Raw genomic sequence first — 24,628 nt, forward strand, 5'->3', positions numbered from 1 at the left:
ATTGCTTGTGAAGAATATGTCTGATTTTCCCTCTTTTTCTACTTTGCTTTTATTATAACTTAAGCTGCAGTTTTGCTTTCAACTGCCTCTTGTGTAAGCATTTAATAGAACCAAGATATTCTGCAAATCTATTTTTTTTTTTGACAGTGATTTCTGGCCTACACATTTTGTTTTGTAATAACTACCGTTTCCTCTGTCAAAAGAATGGAAATTATCTGAAATAAAAGGATAGCAGTGTTCTGTGGTCCTATGTGAACTTGTCACTTCAGGTCTGCTGTGCCAGTTCAAAGCATCGAGGTTGGCATCGGATGAGAAGATGATGGTGTTTCTTTCAGCATGCTGGGAGTAGATGGGTAGAAACACTTTTTTTTTTTTTTTTTTTTTTTTTTTAGTAGGCTTGGAACTAAAAGCTGAAAAGGGCCTTTTGTTTCTTGCTGCAGATTCAGGAGCGTGATAAACTTTACTACTTGGTAGCCTGGGAACTTGATTTTGTGTGTTGATCACAGAAGTGCAAACTTCTCTCTTTCTCTCACTTCTCCCCCTGCCTCCCCCTCCACCTGATGGTATGATGAGCCTTTGAGAAATAAATGGGAATTGCGTGGTGTGTGCGTAGTGCATTGCAAAATTTCTGTAGTTTCTAGACTTTTGTTCTTTTGCTCTTTAAAAGAAAATTTCTTACTTTTTACTGGTGAGGGATGTGGGAGGATTTTTTAAACCTTGCTGTTGGACTTGTCCTGCCTTTTTAAAAAGTCACTGTTCCCTGCCCTTTTCCCAGAGGTACTTAGATACCAATTTTCTTGCCATCACTAAATTGCAAGGGAAGCATGAAGTGTAAGCTTTGACCTCAAAGGTGCTATTTCTTGTGGTTTAAAAAAAGAATCCCAGCATCTTTCAGAAACCTGTAGGGCCCAAAAAAGACAAGGCTTATTGCAAGTTACTAATAAAAGATGCATCTACTAAGAAACGTGTTTTACCCCTACATATTTTGTGTTATAACTTGTGCTTCTACGTAGCAATTCGGAAAAGAAAAATTCAATACTTAATTCTGACTGTTCCACGTGATGATATTTCTTTACTGTACTGAGACAGTAGCTGCAGGATTTTAGAGCAGGGTCACATTGAAACTTTTTTTAAAACTGTCCTGCAGGATAAAATGGATAAAAAAGTCAGGAAGGTGTTGTTGTGAGTGTTCTATAACCCAGATCATGATAGGGTTTAAAGGTGTATCAGTTCTTTTCCATCCAGTAGAGAATCTCAGTTCATTGGCGTTTGTAACACTGTGATGGAATCGGGTAGACACTGAGTTTATTAGCAGATTGCTAATAAACTGCATTGTACTGTGGGATATTCCCAGGGTTTTGGCTGAGGTCCTCAGGCTGCCTGCATCCTTGCAGCTGGCTGGAGCAGCTCACTGGGAGCTCACAGTGAGAGTGGCACTGGAGCCACGCTGGCAGTCAGCAGAGATGGAGGCAGGAGGGAAACAGCAAGTGCAAGGTTATAAAATGCCACCCAGCTAGCAAGGAGCAGTGGGAGTGGGAGAATGTTCAAGGGCTGATGGCCATAATGCAGTGCTGTAGGTCTGCTGGAGGGAATTGCTGATCTTCCCAGCCCTGGAGCTTGCAGCTGCTCAGCAGCTCCTCCCTGCACTGACCCTGCTGCTGGGAGCAGCATCCCAATGCTTAGCAAGGTTTGTGGCTGCTGCTGCTCAGTTTTGGAGACTTCTCATGTTGAGCACCGGCAGTATGAATGAGTATTTGGCCTCTTTTCTTGTTTGTCAGCAGTAACTGGAGCATTGGATAGAGAGTTTATTTTGATCAGCTGTTTTCTTAAAGCCCAGTTTATCTATGTATGATCATCTGCTCTTCAGATACAAACAGATTAAATCACTGTATTTGTAGTTAAATAAAATGTTACGGAGGCACATTTTTCAGCTCTGGAAATGTCAGATTGGCCAGCTAGGCAGAAAAAGTTGGAAGTTACTAAATGACATGCATTTGGTTGTCATCTGACTAGGGTGAGGACACTCTACAATGGCTTGGTTGTGTACTGCATTACTGGGGTGACAGCCATCTAGCTGATATCTGCCTTTACTTGGGCTCTGGGAAGTGCATTCTTGAATCTGGGAAGGAACCAGAAAGAGTAAAGGGTATCTTGAAGTTTCCTGTGGAGAAATCTAGAAGCAAACTTGCTAACTTTTCCAGCTATTTTTTTCATAGTGTTACATAAGATACCAGAAAAATAGAATTTTGTTGTCACGTTAAATTCAAGGGGCGGAGGTGGTGATGGGGAAACAACAAAGCTTTTGATCTTTCTTTAGTAAATAGGAGACTGGTTGCAAAATGTAAATGTTTGTCTTAGATGATGCTGTAAGCAGTACATTTCTTTCTCTCTTCTCACAAATAAGGACAAAACCAAGTTAGTCATCAAGATATACATAATTTCTAAGATGATTCTTATCCTGAATTAAGTTGTTCATTTTGGAGATAAGCAGCAGTGTAACAGTTGTCTTGTTTTCCCACAAACTGTGTGACTGATATAATACCACAGGGCAGCCTGGGGGAGTTCTAGCACACAGAACTAAAGCCTTCTCTGGTCTGCAGAAGGCTGAGTAAAGCATTCAGAAAAATAGCATTTCCTAAGTAGACAAGTACCTTTCTCTTAGATCTCTTTGGTGTTTTTTCAGTAGACAATTACCCCTAAAGTAATTCTACTTTAAAATATTGATGGTGGTTGAAGAGTTCAGCTAAGAAAGCATGTATTACTCAAACAAGCGTACTGTTTTCTTAGGATGGATTATGATGAATTAATTATATTTTAACATTTGAAATTAGGAAAAGGTTAAATGCTCAGAATATTAATGGTAGCTTGGGGATGGGAGCAGCTCAGTGGTGAAAATAGCTTATGAAAGAAATTAATTTCAAGTATCTTCCTCTATGTTATTTTTTTTCCTTTTTTGATGTGTTCTTTGTTTTTGAAGGGAAGCTGGTTTGCTGCTGCTGCAAAATGAGTTTTTAGTACTCAATTGCATTCCCCCCCACCAAAAATAAGTATAAACTGATTCTTCCTTGGGGACAGAAGAAGCACCATACAGACTGTGGAGTGTGAAATAAAATTCTGGAAATACCAGGTGCTAGTTAGTACCTTAATTTTAGGAAGATGTGGTATTTCTATTTGAGGCTGGTGAGTGCCAGTCCAGGGCCTGCTGATGGCAGTGGAAAAACTGTTCACCTAATGGGCTTTGGATTATCCTTGAGTAGCTTATCGTGCCCACACCTCCCAGGGAGGGTGTTGGATCCTTCCTCTGCTCTTACTTCACCGTCCAAACACGTTACACCTGGTTGACCTATGTGCCTCAAAGGATATCTTGGTGTTGAGTGCAATAATTTCCACGTGTGCAGGAAGGAGAAGCTGCTGCTTTATGGCAGCTCCTGTTTGGCTGGAGTCCCACTGAGCCCAGCTGCCTGGCTGGAGTCACTCCTTGTTAAAACCAGCATCTTTGGCAAAAAGGTGTTCAGAGGTAAAACTTTTTCACCATGGTATTAGTGATGATGGTGTAGGGGTTTGCATTGAGATGTGTGATCTGTGCAGGAGCTGGTGGTGTTCTGGGAAGCATCTTGTGGTCGCCATCACCTCCTGTGAGGAGTGGTGGGCGTGGCAGGCACCTTTGTGCCCCTTCCACAAGCTGCTCCTGACATCTCTGGAGGGAACAGATGAGTTTCCTGTAAATACATGTGCTGGAAACATCTGCCCGGCACACTGAATTAAAGGATTTTTCTTGATGTGCTGTCTGACCCCGTATGCTGATGAACTTGAGTGCTCTGTTTTCCTCATGACTTCCCCCATCTTTTTCTTGAGCTGTCTTTTCGGCACATCCTTCTGAAGCTGGAGCTGTGGGGACGGATTGGACCTCGCTTCCCGCATCTGTCCCAGCAACTGGACCACTTCCTGCCATGAATCATCCAAAACACATTTTTTTCTTTTTATTGTTTTAAGGGTGAAGGCACATTTGTTTCCTGAAGGCACAAGCTAATCTAAGTAGTCTGGCAGACAAGCCTCAAATGAAGGCTGGGGTGTGAAAAGTGTTTGGAGGAAGGAAGTGCCTCCCATCGTTGGGATCACGGGCAAGCCAGGAGCTGAGCTCTGTCCTTGTGGACTTCATTTGTGGACAGAGAAGCAGCAAACTCCATCACTTCTTGGAGAGCTGCAGAAAAGCATCTCTGTTTGCACATCAGTGTCAAACACATCATGACCTCTGGTTTTTGGCTACAGCTAATCAAGTGCTAATTGGCAAATGATGTTAAGGGAGGGGGCATAATCTTTTGTCTGAGAAGTCTTGCTTATGGCTTGGATCCTCTGTGGGACTGATGTTTGTGGCTTAATTTTCCAGAGCTCATTGATTGCATATATTTCAATTTTAGCAGTCCAAAACAAAGCTTTTTTTTTTTTTTTTCATGAAGAGATGAAATCCAAAATCCACCTCCTTAATTTTGTCTTAAAAAACCACCCCAACACTAAAAGACCCCAGCCTAAAAGCACATTAACCGCATAGTTGTTAAGCTGTTGTTTTCCTTGTTAATTTTCCTAGGGAAGCGTCAGATTCACCACTTGGGAAACCAGCTTCAACTCAATCAACATTGTCTGGATACTGCCTTTAATTTTTTCAAGATGGCTGTGAGCAAACATCTAACCCGGGGCAGAAAGAGGACCCACGTCATTGCTGCCTGTCTCTACCTGGTGTGTAGGACAGAAGGAACTCCTCGTATCCTTTTATTATAAAAGTTATAAAATGTAAATTAATAGAAGACCTGCTTTTAGCAAGTCAACTATCCCACTGAAACCTTGTTTCAAAGTGTGAAAAGGTAGGTGTTTAAGGGCTAACTTGGTCATTGCTGGTTTTATACATGGAAGCGAATAGGAGTGTTTCCTGTGGTTCAAGTAAATTTGTTCCCTTTCTAAATGCACAATGCTTAGTATTTAATGCTATAAATGTCACTGATTCTCATCACTAATTCTGAATTTCTTCATTCGCAACATTTGCTTTGAGTATGAAATTGTACTTCCCTTGTGCTTTGCTAGGGTTTATTATTTGTGAAGTATTATTTTTTTATTTTGTTTTTCTCTTTTAAAGTAAATGACAGTTAACCCCAAACCTCCTGCAGTGTCAGCATCAGAGAATACATTAGTGTTCCAGTGGGTTTTTCATCAACATATTTGGATTTCCTTCTGCTGATATTTGCAGGAAGGACAGTATCACTCCTGTTTTAGTTCTTGAAAAAAAAGATATTTTATAAGTTCTGAAATTTGTTCAAAAATCATACATGAAATCAGTGGCTGGAGGTGCACACAGGACATATTTCCAAGTGAGTACTCCCTGCTTTACCATCTCTATTTTTGTCTTGGGGAGATTAATTAAAATCCACATAAGCTTTAAATACTGATGACATCCAAATAAATTTGTTTCATATATTTTTATTTATTTTGTGTTGTGTTTTAGTTGCTGGAATTCAGAGTTTAATATCAAACAATTATTTCTGTTGCTCTGGCTCTGAGCAACCTGGTCTAGTGAAAGCTGTCCCTGCCTATGGCAGGGGTGTTGGAACTGGATGTATTTTAAGGTCCCTTCCAACTCCCAAACCATTCTATCATTTTATCATTCTACAATTCTGTGTTTAGTTTCTTTCTACTTTCAAACAGTTTGTCCACATCTTCAGCATTCTGATTTGATGCTTTTTCAAGATTGCTGCTCTCATTTTATATTTTTGCAGTTGAAAAATTTAGCTTTCCTTTTAAGACTGAGATATTTTTTGTCGTTTCAGAAAATATATTCAGTATTCTAAAAGTAGTACTTTCTGATCTTGTAGTAGTGTTGTGGTAATTGTTTGCATGTTTAAAAAAATATGGTATTGCAGTCATAATGGAATTAAAAGGCAGGCTTGCCTATTACACTAGTTTTTCCTACTGTAAAGTCTCCATGTGAACTTTGAACAGGAACACTCTATCATTGCCATAAAGACAGTGTTGATTTTAAGGTGTTACCAATATTTTGATAATATATCTTCCAGGTAACTTCCTGAAAGAGGGTGGGATTAGATTAGCTATTAAAAAATTATTTACAGTGAGGAAACTGAGGCCCTGGCACAGCCAGAGCAGCTGTGGCTGCCCCATTCTTGGCAGTGTTCAAGGCCAGGCTGGATAGGGCTCTAAACAACCTGGTCTGGTGGAAGGTGTTTCTGCCCACGGCAGGGATGTTGAAAATAAATTATTTCTAAGATCCCTTTTATGATTCTGTGTTATATCTATGCTCATGTCATGTTTAAAGTAATTTTTTTACAGTTGTTATTTGATACTTCTGAATGATAGCCCAGCTGTAATTTGCAAATCCATTTTTCCCCACTGATAGGGATAAAAAGGATTTGAAGAAATGTGGGCTGTAAGAGGCAGATAGGTACACTGCAATGTACAGCCATCTGTGCAGCAAGTGGTGCTAACATGTAGCAAACAAATAAAGCAAAAATAATTCACTTGCTTTTTAACTTTCTTTAAAGTATTTCAGCATGTATCCCGCTTATGTGCAAGATGTACTAGTCCAGTTGACACTTAATAAATCCCTAAATGAATTCCCCAGTGTTCTTTGTTAAATGGAGATAATGTCCTGTGTGACACTTCACATAAAATACTAGGAGTAAAGTATGAATAAAACTGCAAAGAGTTCTGTATTTCTATAGCAATAATACTCCACCCTCATTTGCTGGGAATGAAAAGGTTGTAGTGCATGTCCATAAGGCTCAACTTTTAATAGCTTTTTTTTTTTTTTAATACATTAGCTAAACCTTATTTTGTACTTGACATTAAGAATTTAACCTTCGTCACTTTGGGAGAGGGCATTCATTCAGCTTCTGCCTGTGTTCTGCTATGGTTTTGCTTGTATGCTTGTTTTGTTTTATTTTGTTTTCTACTACTATTTAAAATCCCATGTAGTTCAAACAACGAAGCCCAAATAAATTATGGACTCTCAACATTGAAATACAAATTCCTCTTCTGGTATCTTTTCCTTTCATTGAAACTTGAGGGACACGGGTGCAAATTGCTGACCTTTGAAACTAAGATATGTTCAGGGCTCTGTAGATTAATTATGATGATCATTATCAGCATGTTATACTTGTTCCCAGCTTAAATCTGGCAGTACAGACCTGGGCCACAGAGGCAGGGGTGTTCCCAGGGCCTGTGGAGCGGAGGGGCCAAGAGCAGGTGTAGAGAGGATGGCCACGTGACAAAATGCTTTAGCAAGAATTAAAATCCATATTCAGAGTAATAAACTTGCCATTGGTTTTGGTCTTCTGGAGAAGGTGCAGAGGAGGGCTTGGAAAGAGGAGCAGTACACTGAGTAATTCTGTACAGAGGACATGCAGTATTTTTAACACTTCAACATGTAAATACACTGCACAGCCAGGGTCCTGAGTTTCAAGTTCATTGTCATTGTGTTCATTTTAGAATTCTAACAAAGAACTGTGGGAGAAATTTGGAAAAGGAAATTAAAAGCTGAAGATTGATGAAAGTATTTTAGAGGAAAGAGGTGATGTGGAAGAAGTAGTGAAGGGCAGCAGCATCCTCAGAACTGAGGGGCAGCTCACTAATTTTGGGTGGCCCAAATGAGTTATCCAAGTGACTTGGGAGTTCTGGAGGCAGGAGATGTTACCTGGGAACAGCATAGTGTTAGCAGTAGAAGACATCACTAAGTAGTTGCTTAAAAAGTTGTGTGGTAGAAGGAGCAAAAATGCCTGGGGAGATGTAGTAAGGGACTGAAGTGACAAGAAATGTTGTGTTCTTGTGGCAGAACCAAAGGAGTGGGAAGCATTTGGAGAGGGAAAAGAGAATTTAATTGTGTCTGCAAGTTCAGTTTGAGGGAGTGGAATGCATTTATCTGACATGGTTATCTGCTTATTCTTCTTTTTTTCATAATATACATGTCGCCAGCCAGCCTCTGTGAAAATGTGAAGAATACTTTAACTGAGTCTACTAGAGCAGTCTGAATTATGCCTGAATAAACCTCAGCCTGAAGTAGGAAAACATTATGTTCTCCTTGGTTCTTATGCGTTATTTAATTAATGCAAAAATGCAAAATATTCTGGTAACTCAAATTTTTTTGATCTGAAAAAATAGTTCCACAACTTAAGGAGAAAATAAAAAATTATTAATCTGAAGAGCAGCTTTTATTTGTAATCCTTTGGAAAGTTTTGTATGTATTATTTGAGATGTGAATTGATTTAACATCAGTTTATGGTTTTATTAGGTTATGTGACACCAACCCTCCCCAGTGCAGCCACTTTGGCGTAGCTTTTCATTTGCCTTCCTTTATTGCTTGTCAGTGTTAATGTTTTCCAGGGAAAACAGCTTGCTAACTATTAGCTGGATCTGGGAGGTGTTTCATCCTTCTGATGAGTGGCCTATAAAAACTTCAATTTATTAGTCTCTTTAAAAAAAGCATCGATGTGTCTGCATTATCAGTGTCAGAAGTAAAGATATAATGCAGAAAATCCATCTGGTTTCTAAACCCTCAGGTGTGATGGAACCTGTTGTGCCTCTCCCAGGGTCTGAGTGATGCTGAGCGTTCCAGTGACGTCTGACTTTGTCTGGCACTGCCAGCGCTCTGGGCAGTTCAGACTCTGCCTTTTAATTTGTTTCTTGGAATAGTAACAGCCCTGAGTTGTTTCTCTCTAATGTTTTGAACAGCTTTTCCACCCCTGCACACGTTAGAATGGAAACAAAGGGCGCTTTAGCTGCTCTCACTGTTCCTGAGAGGGAACTTGGGAAGAGCCAGGCAGGGTGTCTGAGTGACTTCTGGCCTCAGCTGTAACCTGTGGCTGCCCCAGGCTCACTCAGGAACAATGACAGCCTGGCCAGGATTTAACAGGTAGGATAGCAGTTTGTTTTAATCAAGGAACATTTCATTCTGTTTGTAATCCTGGTACTGAATACAACGGTTAGAAAAGCTGTACAACTGTCCACTCTTTGGTGTAATATTTTCCAGTGCTACCACCTGGGGTCTGTTATAGCAACATTATAGCACATAGTAAATGTGTTTTATCCCACACACATGCGCATTTTTAATACTATTTATTTATTCCTTTCCTTTGAAGCTCTCTGAAAAATGCACCTTTAGTTGTAAACCAAATCCTGTCTTGTCAGAGCATAGTAAATAAGACCTTTTCCACATGAGAAGAGTCCCTAGCCCTAGTCTCAGTAGCCATCCTATGTAAATATCCCTGTGTGCCTCTGAAAGTAAATTCAGGGCAGGATTTTCTCCCTCCTGTAAAGCTGATCTCAATGAGGGGAGACTCTGGGCTGCGCAGCCTCTGAGGTTGAGGTTGAATTATTCAGGGGGTCTTTGGTAGCTCTTTTTTGTCAGAGAGCAGAGGTGGGATCCTCCTGGGGTCAGACCAAGGCAGCCAAGTGAGGTCTCTCTCCTGAGTTGTTTGCAAAAGAGCGTTTCTGAGAAATGTATAAGGAAAATAACTTCTTCAGTTTGGGCGTGGGGAGCAGAAGGCTGTCAGGAGAATGTTTGGTGCCTACAAGTCCTTCAGATGTGAACTTGAGCTGGGTGGGAAAGCATAAGGAGCTTTTCCTCCCTGGCTTCCTCTGCCCTGTGAACCTCCCGTTTGTTTGAGGGAAGATCACGAAGGCATTGCCGGATCCCAGCAGGCAAGGAGGGTTTGGGAAAAAGCTGGGCAGATGAATGGGGCAGCACTTTGTTATTTCCTATCTGTCTGCAGTACTTGTACTTTATTGCCAAGCTATTTGAAAGTCTCCTGCTTTAATGTGTTTATTTTCATGTCACAGAAAGGGAAGTTGCCAGTATTTATCTTCATTTCCAGGTGCAGAACTGAGGCTAAGTGACATATTCAGAGTTACCCAGAAAATCTGTGATGGAATGGGGAACTGGTCTCTAATCCTTGGTTAGGCAGCAGCTCCTAGACTTTTCTGCCACGTTGGTCTTTGCAAGAAGAGTTCAGCTAATTCCCTGCAAGCATTGGCAGCTCTGTTGGCTCCATGTGGTCTTGGGAAGCTTTGTACAACTTCACCATGAGAACCTTAGATGGATACGATCTTTGTTTCTGTACTAACACTTCAAGGTCTGTCTTTGCAAAGAAAAGGGCAAGACTTCCTTTTTTATTAGAAATAAAAAATTAGTTCTCCAGCAATCTTTTGACCTCTACTAAAACTTCCTGGAGCCAGCAGGCCCTAGTGTTCTGATTAAAAAGTTAACTTTTGAAATTAGGCTTTAATCAAGAAAAATTTAAAGCTGTGGTTAGGGAGGTTAATAAAACCAGTTTCTATTTCTCTCTGGTTAAAGACTTTCTTTTTAGTAACTGACCTTTTACTTTTTTTTTATTAACTGGTGTTGCATTGAAAATGTGTTTTGTTCAAGTGTGGAGTGTGACAAGGACATATGAGAATAAAAATGGATTTTAAATTGCACGGTTAAAATACACATAATATTTACTGAGGCAAATTACTTCATTTCACTGTGTGTAATGAGATGCCAAGATCTTCATAGTAAGTTGAGTAGAATATTTTCAGTTGGAAGTGACCTAATCCAGCTGCCTGACCAATTCAGGGCTGACCAAAAGTTATACCATGTTGTTAAGGGCATTTTCCAAATGCTTCTTAAGCACTGACAACCTGAGGGATTTGACCACCTCTCTAGGAACTCTGTTCCAGTGTTTGACCACATTCTTGGTGAAGAAATGTTTCCTAATGAAGCATTTGCTTGAACTTGAAGGCTTGCAAAAGCCTTGTTCACATAATTTCAACATGAAGACTTAAAATTGCTCTGTTTTTGAGTGGATGGATTTTAGCTGTAAGAGTTTCATCTATTAAGGAAAAATTGCTGCCTTAAATACAGTGTGACTGTTGTTGCCCCATGTAATTTGCATAGATTTCCAAAGAGCTAGGTGTTTGGTAATGCTTGGCTTTTGTGATCATTCCTATTTAGTACCACACGAGAAAATGCTGGAGATGTAGAGAAGAGGGCAGCCAGGGACAGCAATAGAAATTTAATTTCTGCACCTTAATTTCTCTCTGTCACCCTCTCCTCCAGCCAGGACTGGATCTGTTGAAATTTCAGCAGCAGGGCTCATGACCTGCAGCCTGCAGATCCAGTCTGCTTTTCCATGGAATGAAGGAGAATCATTTAATCTTTCACTTGCAGTGCTGCCTCACACATTTTTTTCCCTATAAAGAGATATGTATAAAGCAAGTGTGGTGCTGAGAGAATGATGTGTTTCATGTTTCCAGTTGGTGGGAAAGTAAAATTTTCCTTTCCATGTGCTCGTTGACATCATGTATTCCCCTGCGTGGCTCTGTCCTCTTCCCTGCTGCATCCCCTTACTGCCAGGGCTGCTCATGGGTGGCAGCAGTGGGGCAGTGAGGCAGATTCCTCTCAGATATCTCACCTGGCCTCCAGCTGTGTTGCAGGAGAGCCTGTGTTTCCTCTGGATGTCTTTGTAGCATCTGAAGTGGTGCTGGGTGCTTGAATTGCTCCACTTATGTCTGGTACTTTGCAGTGTTTTTAATTTTAAAGAGAATTCCTTCTTGAGGAGATAATAACCTGAAGCCTTTCAAACTGGTTGTGTGGCCCTGCACCCTGGGGGACAGGGCTGGGGACATGATTAGTGGCCCTCAGGTTCTCCTCTCATCCCTTGGAGGGGAAAGCTATAAACCTTATTTGTGCCTGACTCAGATGTGGCAGGAGAGCAGTGAGTGTGATTGCTGCCTGGAATTATCCTGCGGGGTGCCCTGTTCTGGAAGTCATCGAAGCTTTCTGCTGGGAGCCTGCGATTTTAATGTGGAGATTCTGTACTTGGGTGATTGCCTTTGTTCCTTTAAGATTCTGAAAATATAAAAGGGGAAGGGAACTTTACATTGTGGTTTGTGTCAACTCAACATCTGACTGCTGAAATCCTTGTGCTAAATGCCCATTACGGATGCTGCAGGGAGGGAGTGGAAAAGCTGCTGTAAGTGCAGTAGTGATAATTGACCCACTTAAGAGAGCTGCTCTAATTTTGCATGTTACAGCATCCTGGAAATTCAGATAAGAATGTTGATCTCTCCAGCTAATAGGATTTCTAAATATATCAGCCAAAAGAAGCAGGAGGATTGCAATTTTGCACGCATACGTGTGTGCTCAGGCTAGTGTTTTGTTTAAGAACTGCACACTCTGAAAATTTGCTTTTCTGTTCACTTGTTACTAACTCTGGATAAAATAGAGCTTGACCTTTGGTCCTGCCAAGGGGAGACCTGATCATGCCCCATTAAATTCACTGATGAAATTCTCACCAGCTTTTGTGTAGAGAGGTGACCAACTTTTTTCCTTTCAGGATGTTGGTACACAGCAGGTGGCTCAAATTGTCAGCTTTTCCATAATGCAGCATTGAACAAACCATCTGCAGAGATGGAGAGGGGGACAGGGTCACAAGATGGCCTATCAAGATTACAGGTTTTGGCTGGTGTTGATAGCTTTGTTTTCCTCATTTAGGGGAAATTTTGAACAGTAGAGGTCCAAATAATACTCTTTTGAAATCTATCTGCAGAAATGCTTTATTGCTTTGCGGAGCAGAGTGTTTCAAGTCTCTCTCTGTGCAGTTTTTTCTCAAAGCACAGCACTGGAGTGGCCTCACCTCCAGTCCTGGCTGCAGTTTTGGGCACCACGATGTAGAAAAAGACATGAAGTTGTTAGAGTGTCCAAAGGAGAGCCGTGAGGATGGTGAACAGCTGTGAGGGAAGGCCACAGAGGGGCAGCTGAGGTCTTGGGGGTCATTCAGCCTGGAAAAGAGGAGGCTGAGGGGAGACCTCATTGCAGCCTAAATGGGGGAAGAGGAAGGGCAGACACTTTGTCTTTTCTGTGGTGGTAGTGACAGGACCCAAGGAAATGGCCTGAAGCTGTGTCAGGGGAGCTTTAGGTTGGATATCAGGAAAAGGTTCTTCACCCAGAGAGTGATTTGGAACAGCTCCTCAGGGAAGTGATCACAGCACAAAGCCTGACAGAGCTCAAGAAACATTTGGACAATGCTCTTGGACGTGTGGTGTGATTCTTCAGGTGTTCTGTGCAGGCTCCGGAGTTGGACTTAGATGATTCTTGTGGGTTCTTTTGAACTCAGGGTATTCTATGACTGCTGAAACCCCTGTGGTCTACAGTCAGTAGAGCTGCTGCACCTACATTGTTTTAATTCTGGAGGTCCTTTGCCCTTGCCCATCATACCTTCCTGTGTTGGGACAAACAAAAATCACTGTTGCCTTTTGAAATGAAGGGGCAGGAATCTGTAGTAGGTTCACTGAAGCTTTAGTCACTGTGGGCTTGAATTGCATTTTGTATGAGTAGAAGTGTTTGGCAACCCTGTGCTCTGTCACCACGTCAGGCCTTGTGTAACCCAGAAATACAGCAGAAGCATCTGAGCCAGATTTTTAATGTGCAATACTGGTTTGTTATTGCATAAAAATAATAATTAATGAAATGAATTGCATGGTCTGTCCTCTTAGTAATTAACTTCCAGTCTGGGGTGTCTGAATGGATGAGACATTCTCATGGTAAAGGTGAAACAAGGAAAAAAGCAGGAGCAGAAGAAATACAAAGGCATCAGTAATTCTGGGGTAGAAATACAAGGGACAGCCCTCACTGGCAGCACTGGGAGGGAGTGAACTGAAAGGTGGTGGCAGGGGCATGGGGGATAACCACAGGAACAACGTCAGGATGAGTTCTGGGTGATGGATGATGGGAGGGAAATGTGATGGCAGGGAGGCCTCCTTCCAGGGAAATGAATACAAAGGAGGGATGATAAGGAAGGGATCACACCTCTGATGTCTCTGACCTTCAGCAATCCTTGCATGCTTGTGAAAATAAATATTTAACAATCTTCTTAAAGCTTGTTTAAAAGAGGAAATAATTAAGTTGGCTCTCTGCTTAATATGGTTTATCTCTGCATCTGAATTTTGGGGCTTGTGTCAGCAAAACCAGAATTATAACTGGGTGGTGTTTTGACCTGATGGGAGGTAATATGTTGCTAACACCAGCTGAATAAAAACAGTGGGGTACAGCTGGTTACTGTGCAGCTGTACATTCTTGCTTTTGTCAGAGGATATGCTGGATATGGTGTGGGATGAGGAGGAGATGCTTCCCCTTCCTTCCCTGCATGGCCAAGCTCCTCTTAAGGGAAAAAAAAAAAGAAAAAAAGCGTTACCTGATGCTTTGTTTAAAGAAATGCTGACAGCAAACATGATCAATGATGGTTGATAGTTTTGATTTGGTCACTGAAAAATATTCCTGCTTGTAGCCATCACTAATATTTTATGCATTTTAATACTTTAAAAGTCAATTAGAAAATGAAATGCTTTCTTTCATTAAAATACAAGATTGTGTATTTGAATTTTAATGCAGTAAGAATGCTGCCTCAGAACACAAATGCATTTTATTAGATTAATTAAGATCAGTAATGCAAAATAGAGTGAACAAAAGTCAGTGTGTTGAGACCTATAAGCCCTTCTGTGCTTGCAATCTGCAAATATTTTAGCTTGAGGTTTTCTCAAATTGTGTCCACTTTCATCCTATTCTTAAGACTTGTGCAGCTTTTTCTGTCTTGGCAGTTTTTGATGTCTTAAGAACAAAGTGAAGGTATATCAGAGAAACAATATTACCTGTCAGATTTGTTTTGTAAAAACAGGATTCATCCTCACACCTGACCCGGCCTTATATCTTGAGAGTGGTCTTGATAATGATTTCTTACATCCCAGTAAAGTATAAGCCTTTTAAAAATGGGTAAAGGTCCTTCTCAAAAGCTGTCTTTTTTCCTTCAGATGTTTGTCACTAGCATTTTGTTTGCATGATGTAATTTTCATATGTAAACCTCATACTGGAATTGCTCCTCAATGAAACATTTTTAGCATTTTGTAATTCATGCCAAGTGCAATGGAGAGCTGAGCCTTTTCTAACTTTTCCCTGTTTCATCTGCCTTTATGGCAGGTCCATGTCCTTCCTCGAAGGCAAAAGGAAATGTCTTTTCAGTTCAACTGCCAGACTGGCTCAGTATTGTTGTAAGTATGAATGATGTAATACTCAATCACATGGTGGTATGTCTGCTATTTTCCCCTCTTTGAGAAAGAGAATAATCTTTACATCTCTCCCAGATTCAAGAGTCTGGGAAAATAGCAGCCTTAAATGAGGCCCAAAAGAACCAAAATCTTGATTTCTTCCAGAGCTTTTCTTTTGAAGCCAGATGTTCCCCATGTCTTCTTTATTTTGACTTGCTAATTGGAAATAAGATGTTAAAGATAACATGTGCTCTGAAGCTTGTGTATTGTGTATTTTAGTTAGATTTAATCCTTTAAACATTTGACAATAAAACATAAATTGCGGAGCTCTCATCTTTAGATCAGATGTAAGTGAATCATTTAAGTTTTCAACATCCTTCCAGTTTGGGAGAAACACAGTAGTCTCAGTGTTGTTTTGGCTGCATGTGTTAGTAAAGTGCTATGAGATTTGCTAATCAGTATTTTTTAAATTGAGATATATTGCTGTTTCTTCAATGAAGGAGCAGCTTGGCTCCCAAAAATAAAGTCTTATCTTATGCCTAGGCAGGGAGTAGAAATCCGAGTGCTCTTCACATTCCTTTTGTGTTGATATGCAAGGAGGAATAGTGAACAATGTATTTTTTGTTGTGATATGTCATAATGGAAAGCAAATTTTGAAAGAGGGGAGATATACAGACTGAAAAAAAGAAACCTTTTAGTGTGGAGAACAAGGCTATAATATTTTTAATATTGAGAGAAGACTGTGCAGTGTAAATGCATATTCAGCAACATGACATGTATTAACCGAAATAGAAAAGTCCTTATTGCGTAAAAACCAGAACTCCAAACATTGCCTCTGTCTTATTGTCAGGAGAAATTCTCAGCTTATCTGTTTTACAGTATTTTTCCTTCTGCAACTGGTCTTTTAAACTTTCTATTGTGCCTGTAGTGGCCTTGCAGCTTCCAAGGGAAAACAAAGTTGGTTTTGTCATTTCAGGGGCTGTAATGTGTGGCACAACTCTAGGGCAAACAAGGAGCTGGTGTTTCAAATTAGACTGCAGAAAATTTGAGAGGTTACCTGAACCTGCTTGTTTCTGAGAAAGCACCTCTGTGCCCTCACTTTGCAAGGATTTTGCCCCATTCTAGTTCACTTGCATTAAAAATACTCTTTTTTTCTTTCCATAATGAACCCATGGGTTCAGAGTAATGCAGTTCTGCTTATTCATCTCTGAAGGCTGTAAGATTATAAATGCTTTTCTTTGACTCTCACTTTTGGACAAAAGAGCTGGGCTGTCTAAATTGAGACTAATTCTTTTGAAATTTGCCATTGAAGTCGCCAGTGCACCATCCTTGATCTCCGGGGAAATGAGGAAAGAAATGCAAAATAATTTTTAGTCATTACTGAGGAAGTCTTCTTTTAAAGAGCCATCAGGAGGTTGCAGCTGCTGCCTCTCACTTGGTACCTGGGATCAGAGAACATTCGATTTATATTTATCTGGAGTTCAAAGTTTGGTTTTCCCATGTGAGTGCTTTTAACTTCTGTCGAATTTAAGCTGAATTTTCTTTTCCATTTGAAAACTTCTGGTCCTTACAGGATCAATCTTCTAGAGGATGCAGCAGCTGGATTGCATCTGTGCTTCTGTCTCTGAGGGACTCCCAGATCATTGCATTCTTGTCACATCTGGAGGACCCAGTACATTGCCAGTAATTATTTCCAGTGCATATTCAGATTATAGTTTTTCAGTGGAAAAATGCTTTTTGTCAATGTCCAGTTTAATATTTATTATCATTCACCTTGACTCTAAACTCTCCCTGTGGCAGAGGAAAGCAGCTCAGGTATTGATTGCTGCTGTTCTCATTCCTCAGACTTTGAATGGGTGGCTTCAGTGTCTCAGCTGTTTCTCACAGTCATTCAATGGTGAAACAAGAGAATGCTTCAGTCCTTGATTTCTGCTGATAATGTTGGCAGCCCTCCCAGCAGAGCTGTGAACTGGTCACTTTTCCTTCTGTTTCACTGGAGAATTTGGGAGCACCATCAGGAGCTGAGAACTTTGAGACGTAGTAACCACAACATGAGGGCAGCATCACATAAAGAAGCTTCAAAATGTAGCTTGACAGAATTGTTTCATTACAACACTCCTTCCTACTGACATGGTAGGATAAAAGACAATACAGTGTATTTCCCACTGTTTCTCCAGCACCCAGAGATGTGATACAGGGAAATGTTTGTATAGGTAATGTATCTAAAGGTGATGAAATATGTAGAAAAGCCTGTGCCCTATGCAGGATTGTGGAATCATTTAGATTAGAAGGGGCCTATGGAAGTAATTTCTCAATTCCCTGCTTACATGCTCAGTAGATTCCTGAAGCCCTGCTCTGGTTGAATGTTGATTGTTTTTAGCAATGGACGTGCCGTGTTCTCTCTGGGCTTTCCTACCGTCATGCCAAAGGGGTTTGTTTCCAAATATGTAAACAGATTTTTTCTTGCCACAGTTTGCTTCTGAGAAGAATTTGGCTCCTCTGTATCTTCTCATTAGGCAGAGAGTGTTAGGTGTCCCTTAAAGCCAGGCTGACAAGCCAGGCTCTCTCAGCTTTTCCTTGTAAATCACGTTCCATGCCCTCAGCCATGTCAGTGTCACTCTGGTGTTGCACTGGAGAACCCAGATCTGGCCAAGGCTCTCCAGGTGCAGCCTCACTGATAGTCAATAGAGGAGAATATCCACTTCCCTGGACTGCTGGCTGCACTTTTGCTAACACAACTCAGTACCTGTTTGGCCTTTCTCAGTGCAAGAGCCCAGTGCTGGCTGCTGCTCAGCTTTTCTGTGGGGACATGCAGCTCCTTTGTGCCAGCTGTTTTTTCCTGGGTCAACCCCAGCCTGTACTGTAGCAAAGGGTTACTCTGTCTTTGCATGGGAGGCTTTTTAGGAAGTTGGAAGACAGATGCAGCTCCTGTCAGCCCAGTTCTCCATCCTCCTAAGGTCCCTGTGAGTGCAGCCCCACCCTCTGCTGTAGGGCAGCTCTCAGCTCGGTGCCATCTGCCCGGGGTGGCTCTGCCTCCCTGTCCCACTGCTGGTGGAGACACCATTGGCCCCGAGGGATGCTTGCAGCAGCTGGCTGCTAATTGCACTTTGTATTATTAACCACAGCCCTCCAAACCTGGCAGTCCGGCCAGTTTAATGCTTGCCTAGGCCAGCAAGCCAGGCCATGATGTCTCAACAGCTTGGCTTTAAGAACATGGCAGACCAGCTGTTCAGCTTTGCTGGAGTCACAGTGAGCAGCTTCCATTGCAGTGCCAGTGTCCCTGAGCTGGTGTTCCTGGGGCCTTGGAGAACTGATGGGTAGGTGACACTGTGCACAGGGGTGCAGCTGAGCTGTGTCTCTGCACAGAGCAGGTTTTTTGGCTGGTGCTCTGCATGGAGAATTTCTCTTTGCTCAGAGTCTGGAGCTATCTGTCTTCTGATGGTCAACACAGCAGGTGCTCATTGATTTTAATTTCAGGTTTTTTTTAAAGTACTGGTGACTAAAACCTGTTCCAGGCTTGCACAAACCCCAGATTCACATCTGTAAGGGGAGTTAAAAGCTGAGAGAGGAGTCAGGGCCAAACACTGCCCATTCTGCTTTTGAAGCTGTTGCTGCTGTGCAATCTGAAACACAGGAATTATGAGGTCAGGAGAAAGGCAAACAAATGGAATCTTTTGTAGGTGAATGGCCAATCTTTTGTAGATGAACTAGGTATACCTAGTTCAGCTTCTTTCTCTAAGGTTACTCCTATGTGTTTCTTTTTTTACAAATGTATTTATTATATATTATTCTCTTGACCTAATGCATAAACAGTTGTGGCAGTAGTACTTTAATTGCAGTTTGCCTCCTGCCAGCTGAAGGTCGTCTTGGTGGAGGTGTAGAATTTATAGTGTTTTATGGAGAAGGTCAGTATTCTCATCTTCTGATTGGAGAAACAGAGGCACAGAAGGGAAGCAAAATTACTTGTTCATCAAGATATAGATATTTTTGTGTCCTTTGTGTATCTATACCTCTTACTGCTGCCTCTCATAATGTAGGAGCCGTGTTTTACATATTGCTTTCTATTTAAATATTCTAAGATGCTAGACTATACTTTTCCAAGTATATTGGCTAAATTCATTGGAATTTTTAGCTAAAATTACCAAGAGGAGCAAGTTCTGCACTAGCTCTGGTATCGCACTGAGCTTGTTAGGAAAATTCTAGGCTGAATTTATAAATCTCACTGGTGAGAAAAAAGTTATCATTTTTCTTGAAAGCTTTGCAAATATGACACAATCAGTGAGCAGCTGTAAACACGAGACTCACAATAGCATTCTCAGTTGTTCAGAGCAGAGCTGTATTTTAGGAACTTGCCATCAGCATGCTGGATAATGTTATTTGAAATCAGACTGCTGGCTTACAATAAAACTGCTGCAAGACGCCGTGAAAGGCGTCTAAGGAGATCTTTCCCAGCATATCACTGGCAGTTTTTATTTTCCCAGAGGCAGATGATATGTACATCATTACTGTTTTTTTTTTTTTTTTTGCTTTCTCTCATGAAGAATTCCAGCCGCTGAGATAAGTTTACAGCTTCTTAAAAACTGATAATGACAGAGCAGTCTCTGTGCTGTAAGAGAGATGTGAGATAAGTTCTTGCCATGCTACAGCATCCAAAAGAAGATAATAAAAGGATAAAAGTTTAAAATGACACTTCAGGAAAACACCTTATTTTCCAGCTTGATTACACATATTTAATGAATGTTGTTAACTTTTAAGAATATCAGAAATACCATTTGCAAGTAAATTAACTTCAGTATGTTCACTAAATGATGCTGTGCAACATTGTCTTGAGATGCTTTGAGGGTTCCTGCCTAAGTGAAGGAAATATTGACAGTAATGCCAACAGAATTCCAGTATCTTTGACAAGTGAATTGCACCAGATTGCTTACTGAATACCCAAGTTTTCAGTAAGATATCAGTGTGGGTATTCTGACCCCTTCCTACCCTCTGTTCTCCCCACTCATCTTGCCCTGATAAAGAGTTTTCCTTTATCCTCAATGATCCCTTCATAAAGATGTTTAACCAATAACAAATGAGTTGACACTCGCTTTATCTTTTTTTTTTTAACACTGAAAATTGATATGCGTGCTTACAGTGATTTTAGAGCAAATTGGTACAAAATTGAATTAAATATTAAACTAAGAAAAGGATTTTGAAGTTATTGTAGGAGGTGCTTAGCTATGTGTGTTGGATAATAGAAGCATGAAAACTGGACTGTCATGCTTGAAAGGAGGGACTGAATCTGTGATACCTCTTGCATCTCTTTATTGTAAGAAGTTCAGGATATCTCTTAGCTGTTAAACCCTTTTGCATGTTTTGCACAGGGGGGCAGCTTTCTTTGTTGATTTGCATAGAAAGGATGTAGCTTGGGTCTTTCAAAGGCAGGGAGCTGGTCTGAAAAAGAATTGTTGCCCATAAAGTTAGTCGCCTGCTGGGGTATTATAGCTGAAATACATTTGAAAGCTTATTTCTGTGACCTTCTGGGGAGACTCGGGAACCCCAGAGTCAAAATGTGTATTAGAGTTGTAAGATAATCAGGATATTTCAGAGCATTTTACCAGGGAAGGGGAAACTGTTATCTTCATTACAAAAACATTATAAAGGATGGAATGTTTTTGTCGCGCAGTGGCAAAAATGGAAACAGAAATCCAGAGTCCTGAGGCACAGCCAAGAGTCCCTCTGGGTTATGCCTTTCAATTCCTTGGGAAAGATAGATTCCCAAAGGGAAGCATTTGTTTCCCATCCTTTTGTGTAGATAAAATACAAAGTGTATCAAATGCCTGTGACTGCATTTTCCCTGCTTAATAGATCACCTCAAAGATTTATTCTTGTCATTTAATTCTCTGAAAAGTTAGCTGCCTTTAAAATCTCAGATATGCAAACTCCTCCCTCTACCTGCTCTATTATGCTTGTTCAAGGACCAAATTTAATCTTGTTCTAGAGACAACCTTTTGAGACATAAATTTGTTTTAACTTTAAAATCCAGTATATTAGGTCCCTAAAGAGAATGTGTCATGTTGAGAATTGTATTCATTTCAAGGTATGATGCACCACTTTTCCCTAGCCCTGAAAGGTATTTTAAATTGGTATTTGGTATTTTGAAAGTTAGAAAAGCTGTTGCAGTTATTTTTGGGTTTTTTAAGTTCTTATTGAGCTCTGCTCAGTTGGGCTGAACAGAAAGTGTCAGTGAAAGTATCTTCTTACCCTGCCAGTGACAGCTAAAGGCAATCTCTCACTTGTGCATTGCTGGGAAGTAGAAGTGAAGATGTGTTTGCATATTGCATCTTGTCCACAGGTTGGTAATTTCAGATGTGTTAATTCAGTGCTTCTGTCTGTTATCATATCCCAAGATACCTGGGTAGCTGTCCAAGGAGGTAATTTGAGTTTTCTCCTCTCCTATTGCCCAATAAACCTCCCTTGAACACTCCTCCAGTGGTGCTCTAAAGAGCAAGATGCATTATTATATAATTGGGTGAAATGCTTTGTTAGTAACTCATTTGGGATATGCTGCTATTTATGAACCATAAGGCAACTCTGTAATAAAAGCCAAATTCAGCATACCTCAGTGCTGTTATGACTTACGTCGTTTTCTGCTACAGTGAGCACGCAGGAATCTTTTTTTAGGTTTAGTGTAGGCATTCCTTAAGTTGAAAGCATGGGCTGAGGAATTTTCAACCCACCAATGCAGTGCATCAGTTCAGCTTCATGTATTTGTATTCATTTTATTGATAATGCCTAAACCAGGAGGAGTTTTGAACTTTGCTTTGAGGAGTTCAGCCACTGTAAACGTGGGCTGTTCTCCTGACTTCCAAGACTGCTGATGAGCTTGTCCTGAGAGCCCAGTTTTCAGCTCCATACTGACAGGTGATTGGGGAGGTTGCTAGGAGTTACTGTAATGCCTTTAATCAAACTTTTTGATTACTGCAAGAATAGTAATTAACAGTTTGGCAGCATCTGTGGAAGCATTGCTCCACCTGTGCCCCAAGAGAGAGCCAGCCATCCATGGAGCCATGACACCTGACATTCCCAGTGGAGTGCTGTGGGTGTGAGGGAGGGTGAGAGCACAGAGAGCTCTTCCACCTGCCCAGGTGAGGTTTCCTGATCAGCAGGAATACACCATTAGGGAGAAAAGGTATTTCTGTAGTGCCCACTTGCAGAGCACAAGGGCTCCCTTTGGTGCAGTTCAGGTAATGAAAGGTTTCTGCAGGTGTGTGCCTGTGGGCATCTGATAAAGAAGGGTTTGTCATTGTGTTATGTGATACATGCAGAGATGGTTCTCTAAAGGCCTTTGAGAGTGGGAAATTTAACACATCCCATTGTTGTACTTCCCACCAAAGGCCATTAAGGAGCCACCAGCCTTGGGAGGGTAAGGATGCAATTTATTCCTTTTGAAGCTGTATTTTCTCTTAAAACTATGCCTCTGGTATCAGAATTTTTTTCTGCTAAATGAGTGGCAGTATTTTATGTGTATGATATTAGATCATGCCTATGCCTGGATAAATCAAGTCCACTGATCCTGGCAGAAAAGCAGCATCTGAGTTTGTGTGCATGTCCCAGTGTAGGGACAACAGCTGCCATGCTCCCATCCCAGCAAAAGTCTGCTGAGATAATTCACCCAGGAGCACTTAATACCAGTGCATTTGCCTCAGTGTGGGTATGTAACACTTGGCTTCTGGCGTGGGAAATGTAAAACATTCTGTGTCCATAGGATTTGGTTTTACTCTGATTTAATTGAGCACTGTAATGCTACTATTTTTAAGAAGGTGAGTGCTTACTGGGGATAAAACCAGAGTGGTACTGTGACAACTCTCACAGAGGAACTGTGTTTGTACTTAAAACAAGGGAGGTGTTATCAGTTTTATTACATTTTGGGTTGCTATAAAGCAGTTACTGCTTTTTTACTTGTTTTTTCTCCTTACTTGTTTTAAGGCTTCTCTTTCAGATAAGGTAGGTCTTTGTATTTTGGAACAAGCTGGGAAAAACTGTGCAAACTTTAAAGAGAAATTCGAGAAGGCAGGATGGGTGATGGAGAGATTGTCTCAGGCTCTAGTTTTAGAGAATGTGTTAAGCCACTGTGAGCTGGCACAGCCTCAGAAAGAAGTTATCTTGCTTTGGCCTTGCTTTCTCAGTCCTCCCTCACTCCATCCCCTGCCTTCTATCAGCCAGGTGTTTATGCAGTTGCATGTGAACTGGGGAGTTAATCCAGCTGAAAAGAGGCAAAAAGACAAGACTTAATTTCCGACAGTTCCTTTGGCTGGTTTGCCATGTTGCTGCACAAATAGTAGCCATGGGGAGGGGGTGGTAGTGAACTGCAATCAAGCTAGTTATGGCAGATTTTTTTTCCCATATTTTTACATATTTCCAAACTCTTGCATTTGGAGTTTTCTGAAAAAGCAGAGTGTCAGGCTCACGACTCTGCTGGTTTTCCTCTGCCACCTCTGAGCAGGCAGTGAGTTTCCTCTGCTGCTTCTTTTGGCCAGCTGCTTCACGTTTCCAAACGTGTGCATTGCTGCTGTGCTGAATACTTGAGAGATATCTCAGAATAGTTCTTCTAAGTCTGCACCTCTGACTTCTTTAGAACTTTTCTTTCACTGTTGGTACAAGAGTCATAACCTTTATAGACTTTGTACACACAAAAAAGAGAGAGAACTGAACTCCTTTACATTTATTAAATCTTTACTATCAATGTCCTCCTTCCCAGCTTCTTTGTAAAAGTCCACTTTATTATCAAATTGTCACTCTGTGTAGATTTTTGGAACGTGCACTTTCATACCTGCTTGTGTTTTCTGCAATGATTTTACAGTTTATTCTGCTTTCTTCTTCCCCTTGCAGCTTGAGCTTTGCTCCTTTCCTGCTGCCTCTCTCCCATTCTCATCTGCCAGCCCTGCTCTTCAAGTTCTTCCTTAAACCTTGCTTCTCCTAGCAACCTCTCTTGTTTTCCCTCACCAGTGCTTGTTCAATTTACTGTTCAGGGGATGGGGTCTCTCTTTCTTGTTTGGAGACTTTTTGTTGTTTGAATTCAGCCAACTGTTATTTATACACGGCCACATCATTCAAGTTGAAGATTAACCTCATGTCTCTCAGAACTTTTAAATTAATATTTACATTTTCATTCTATGCCTGAATTTTCTTTTCCCTAAGCAAATATACTAACTAGATTATCTTTCAGGGGCTTAGTATGGATATCCTTTGCATATTTTAGCCCTTTGATACCCTTATAATTGCAAGTTGACTGTATAAGCATTCTGTGACAAGAAATGTATTTTTTACTTTTTTTTTCTGTTGTGTTGCACTGTGCTATAAATTTATATGTGGCTATTAAAAATTTACACGTGACTGTGTAAATACTTGGCACTACCCCACAAAGCAGGTTTTTTACTTGAAAGTCAGTAACACTGGGAGCACAACTTAGCCCCAATGTCCTTTGAAGGCCACGTTCTCCAAGGGCAGCATTTTCAGAAGTGCTGAATGCTCCCTGCATATTGAGCCAGCCTGGGTGCTTTGGAAA

The 24,628-nt window shown here is 41.0% G+C and overlaps 1 protein-coding gene across 1 annotated transcript in view; it reads left to right on the forward strand.

Moving 5' to 3' along the window:
- The window catches only part of BRF1 (BRF1 general transcription factor IIIB subunit), a 170,802-nt gene that overhangs the window by 37,802 nt on the left and 108,372 nt on the right, over positions 1-24,628 (forward strand). Inside the window, exon 3 of the mRNA XM_021554502.2 lies at positions 4,586-4,759. Coding sequence (XP_021410177.1) covers positions 4,586-4,759 — 174 coding nt within the window. The remainder of the gene's footprint in view (positions 1-4,585; positions 4,760-24,628) is intronic.

Source organism: Lonchura striata, chromosome 6 (genome assembly GCF_046129695.1).
Source record: "Lonchura striata isolate bLonStr1 chromosome 6, bLonStr1.mat, whole genome shotgun sequence".
Classification (NCBI taxonomy): domain Eukaryota; kingdom Metazoa; phylum Chordata; class Aves; order Passeriformes; family Estrildidae; genus Lonchura; species Lonchura striata.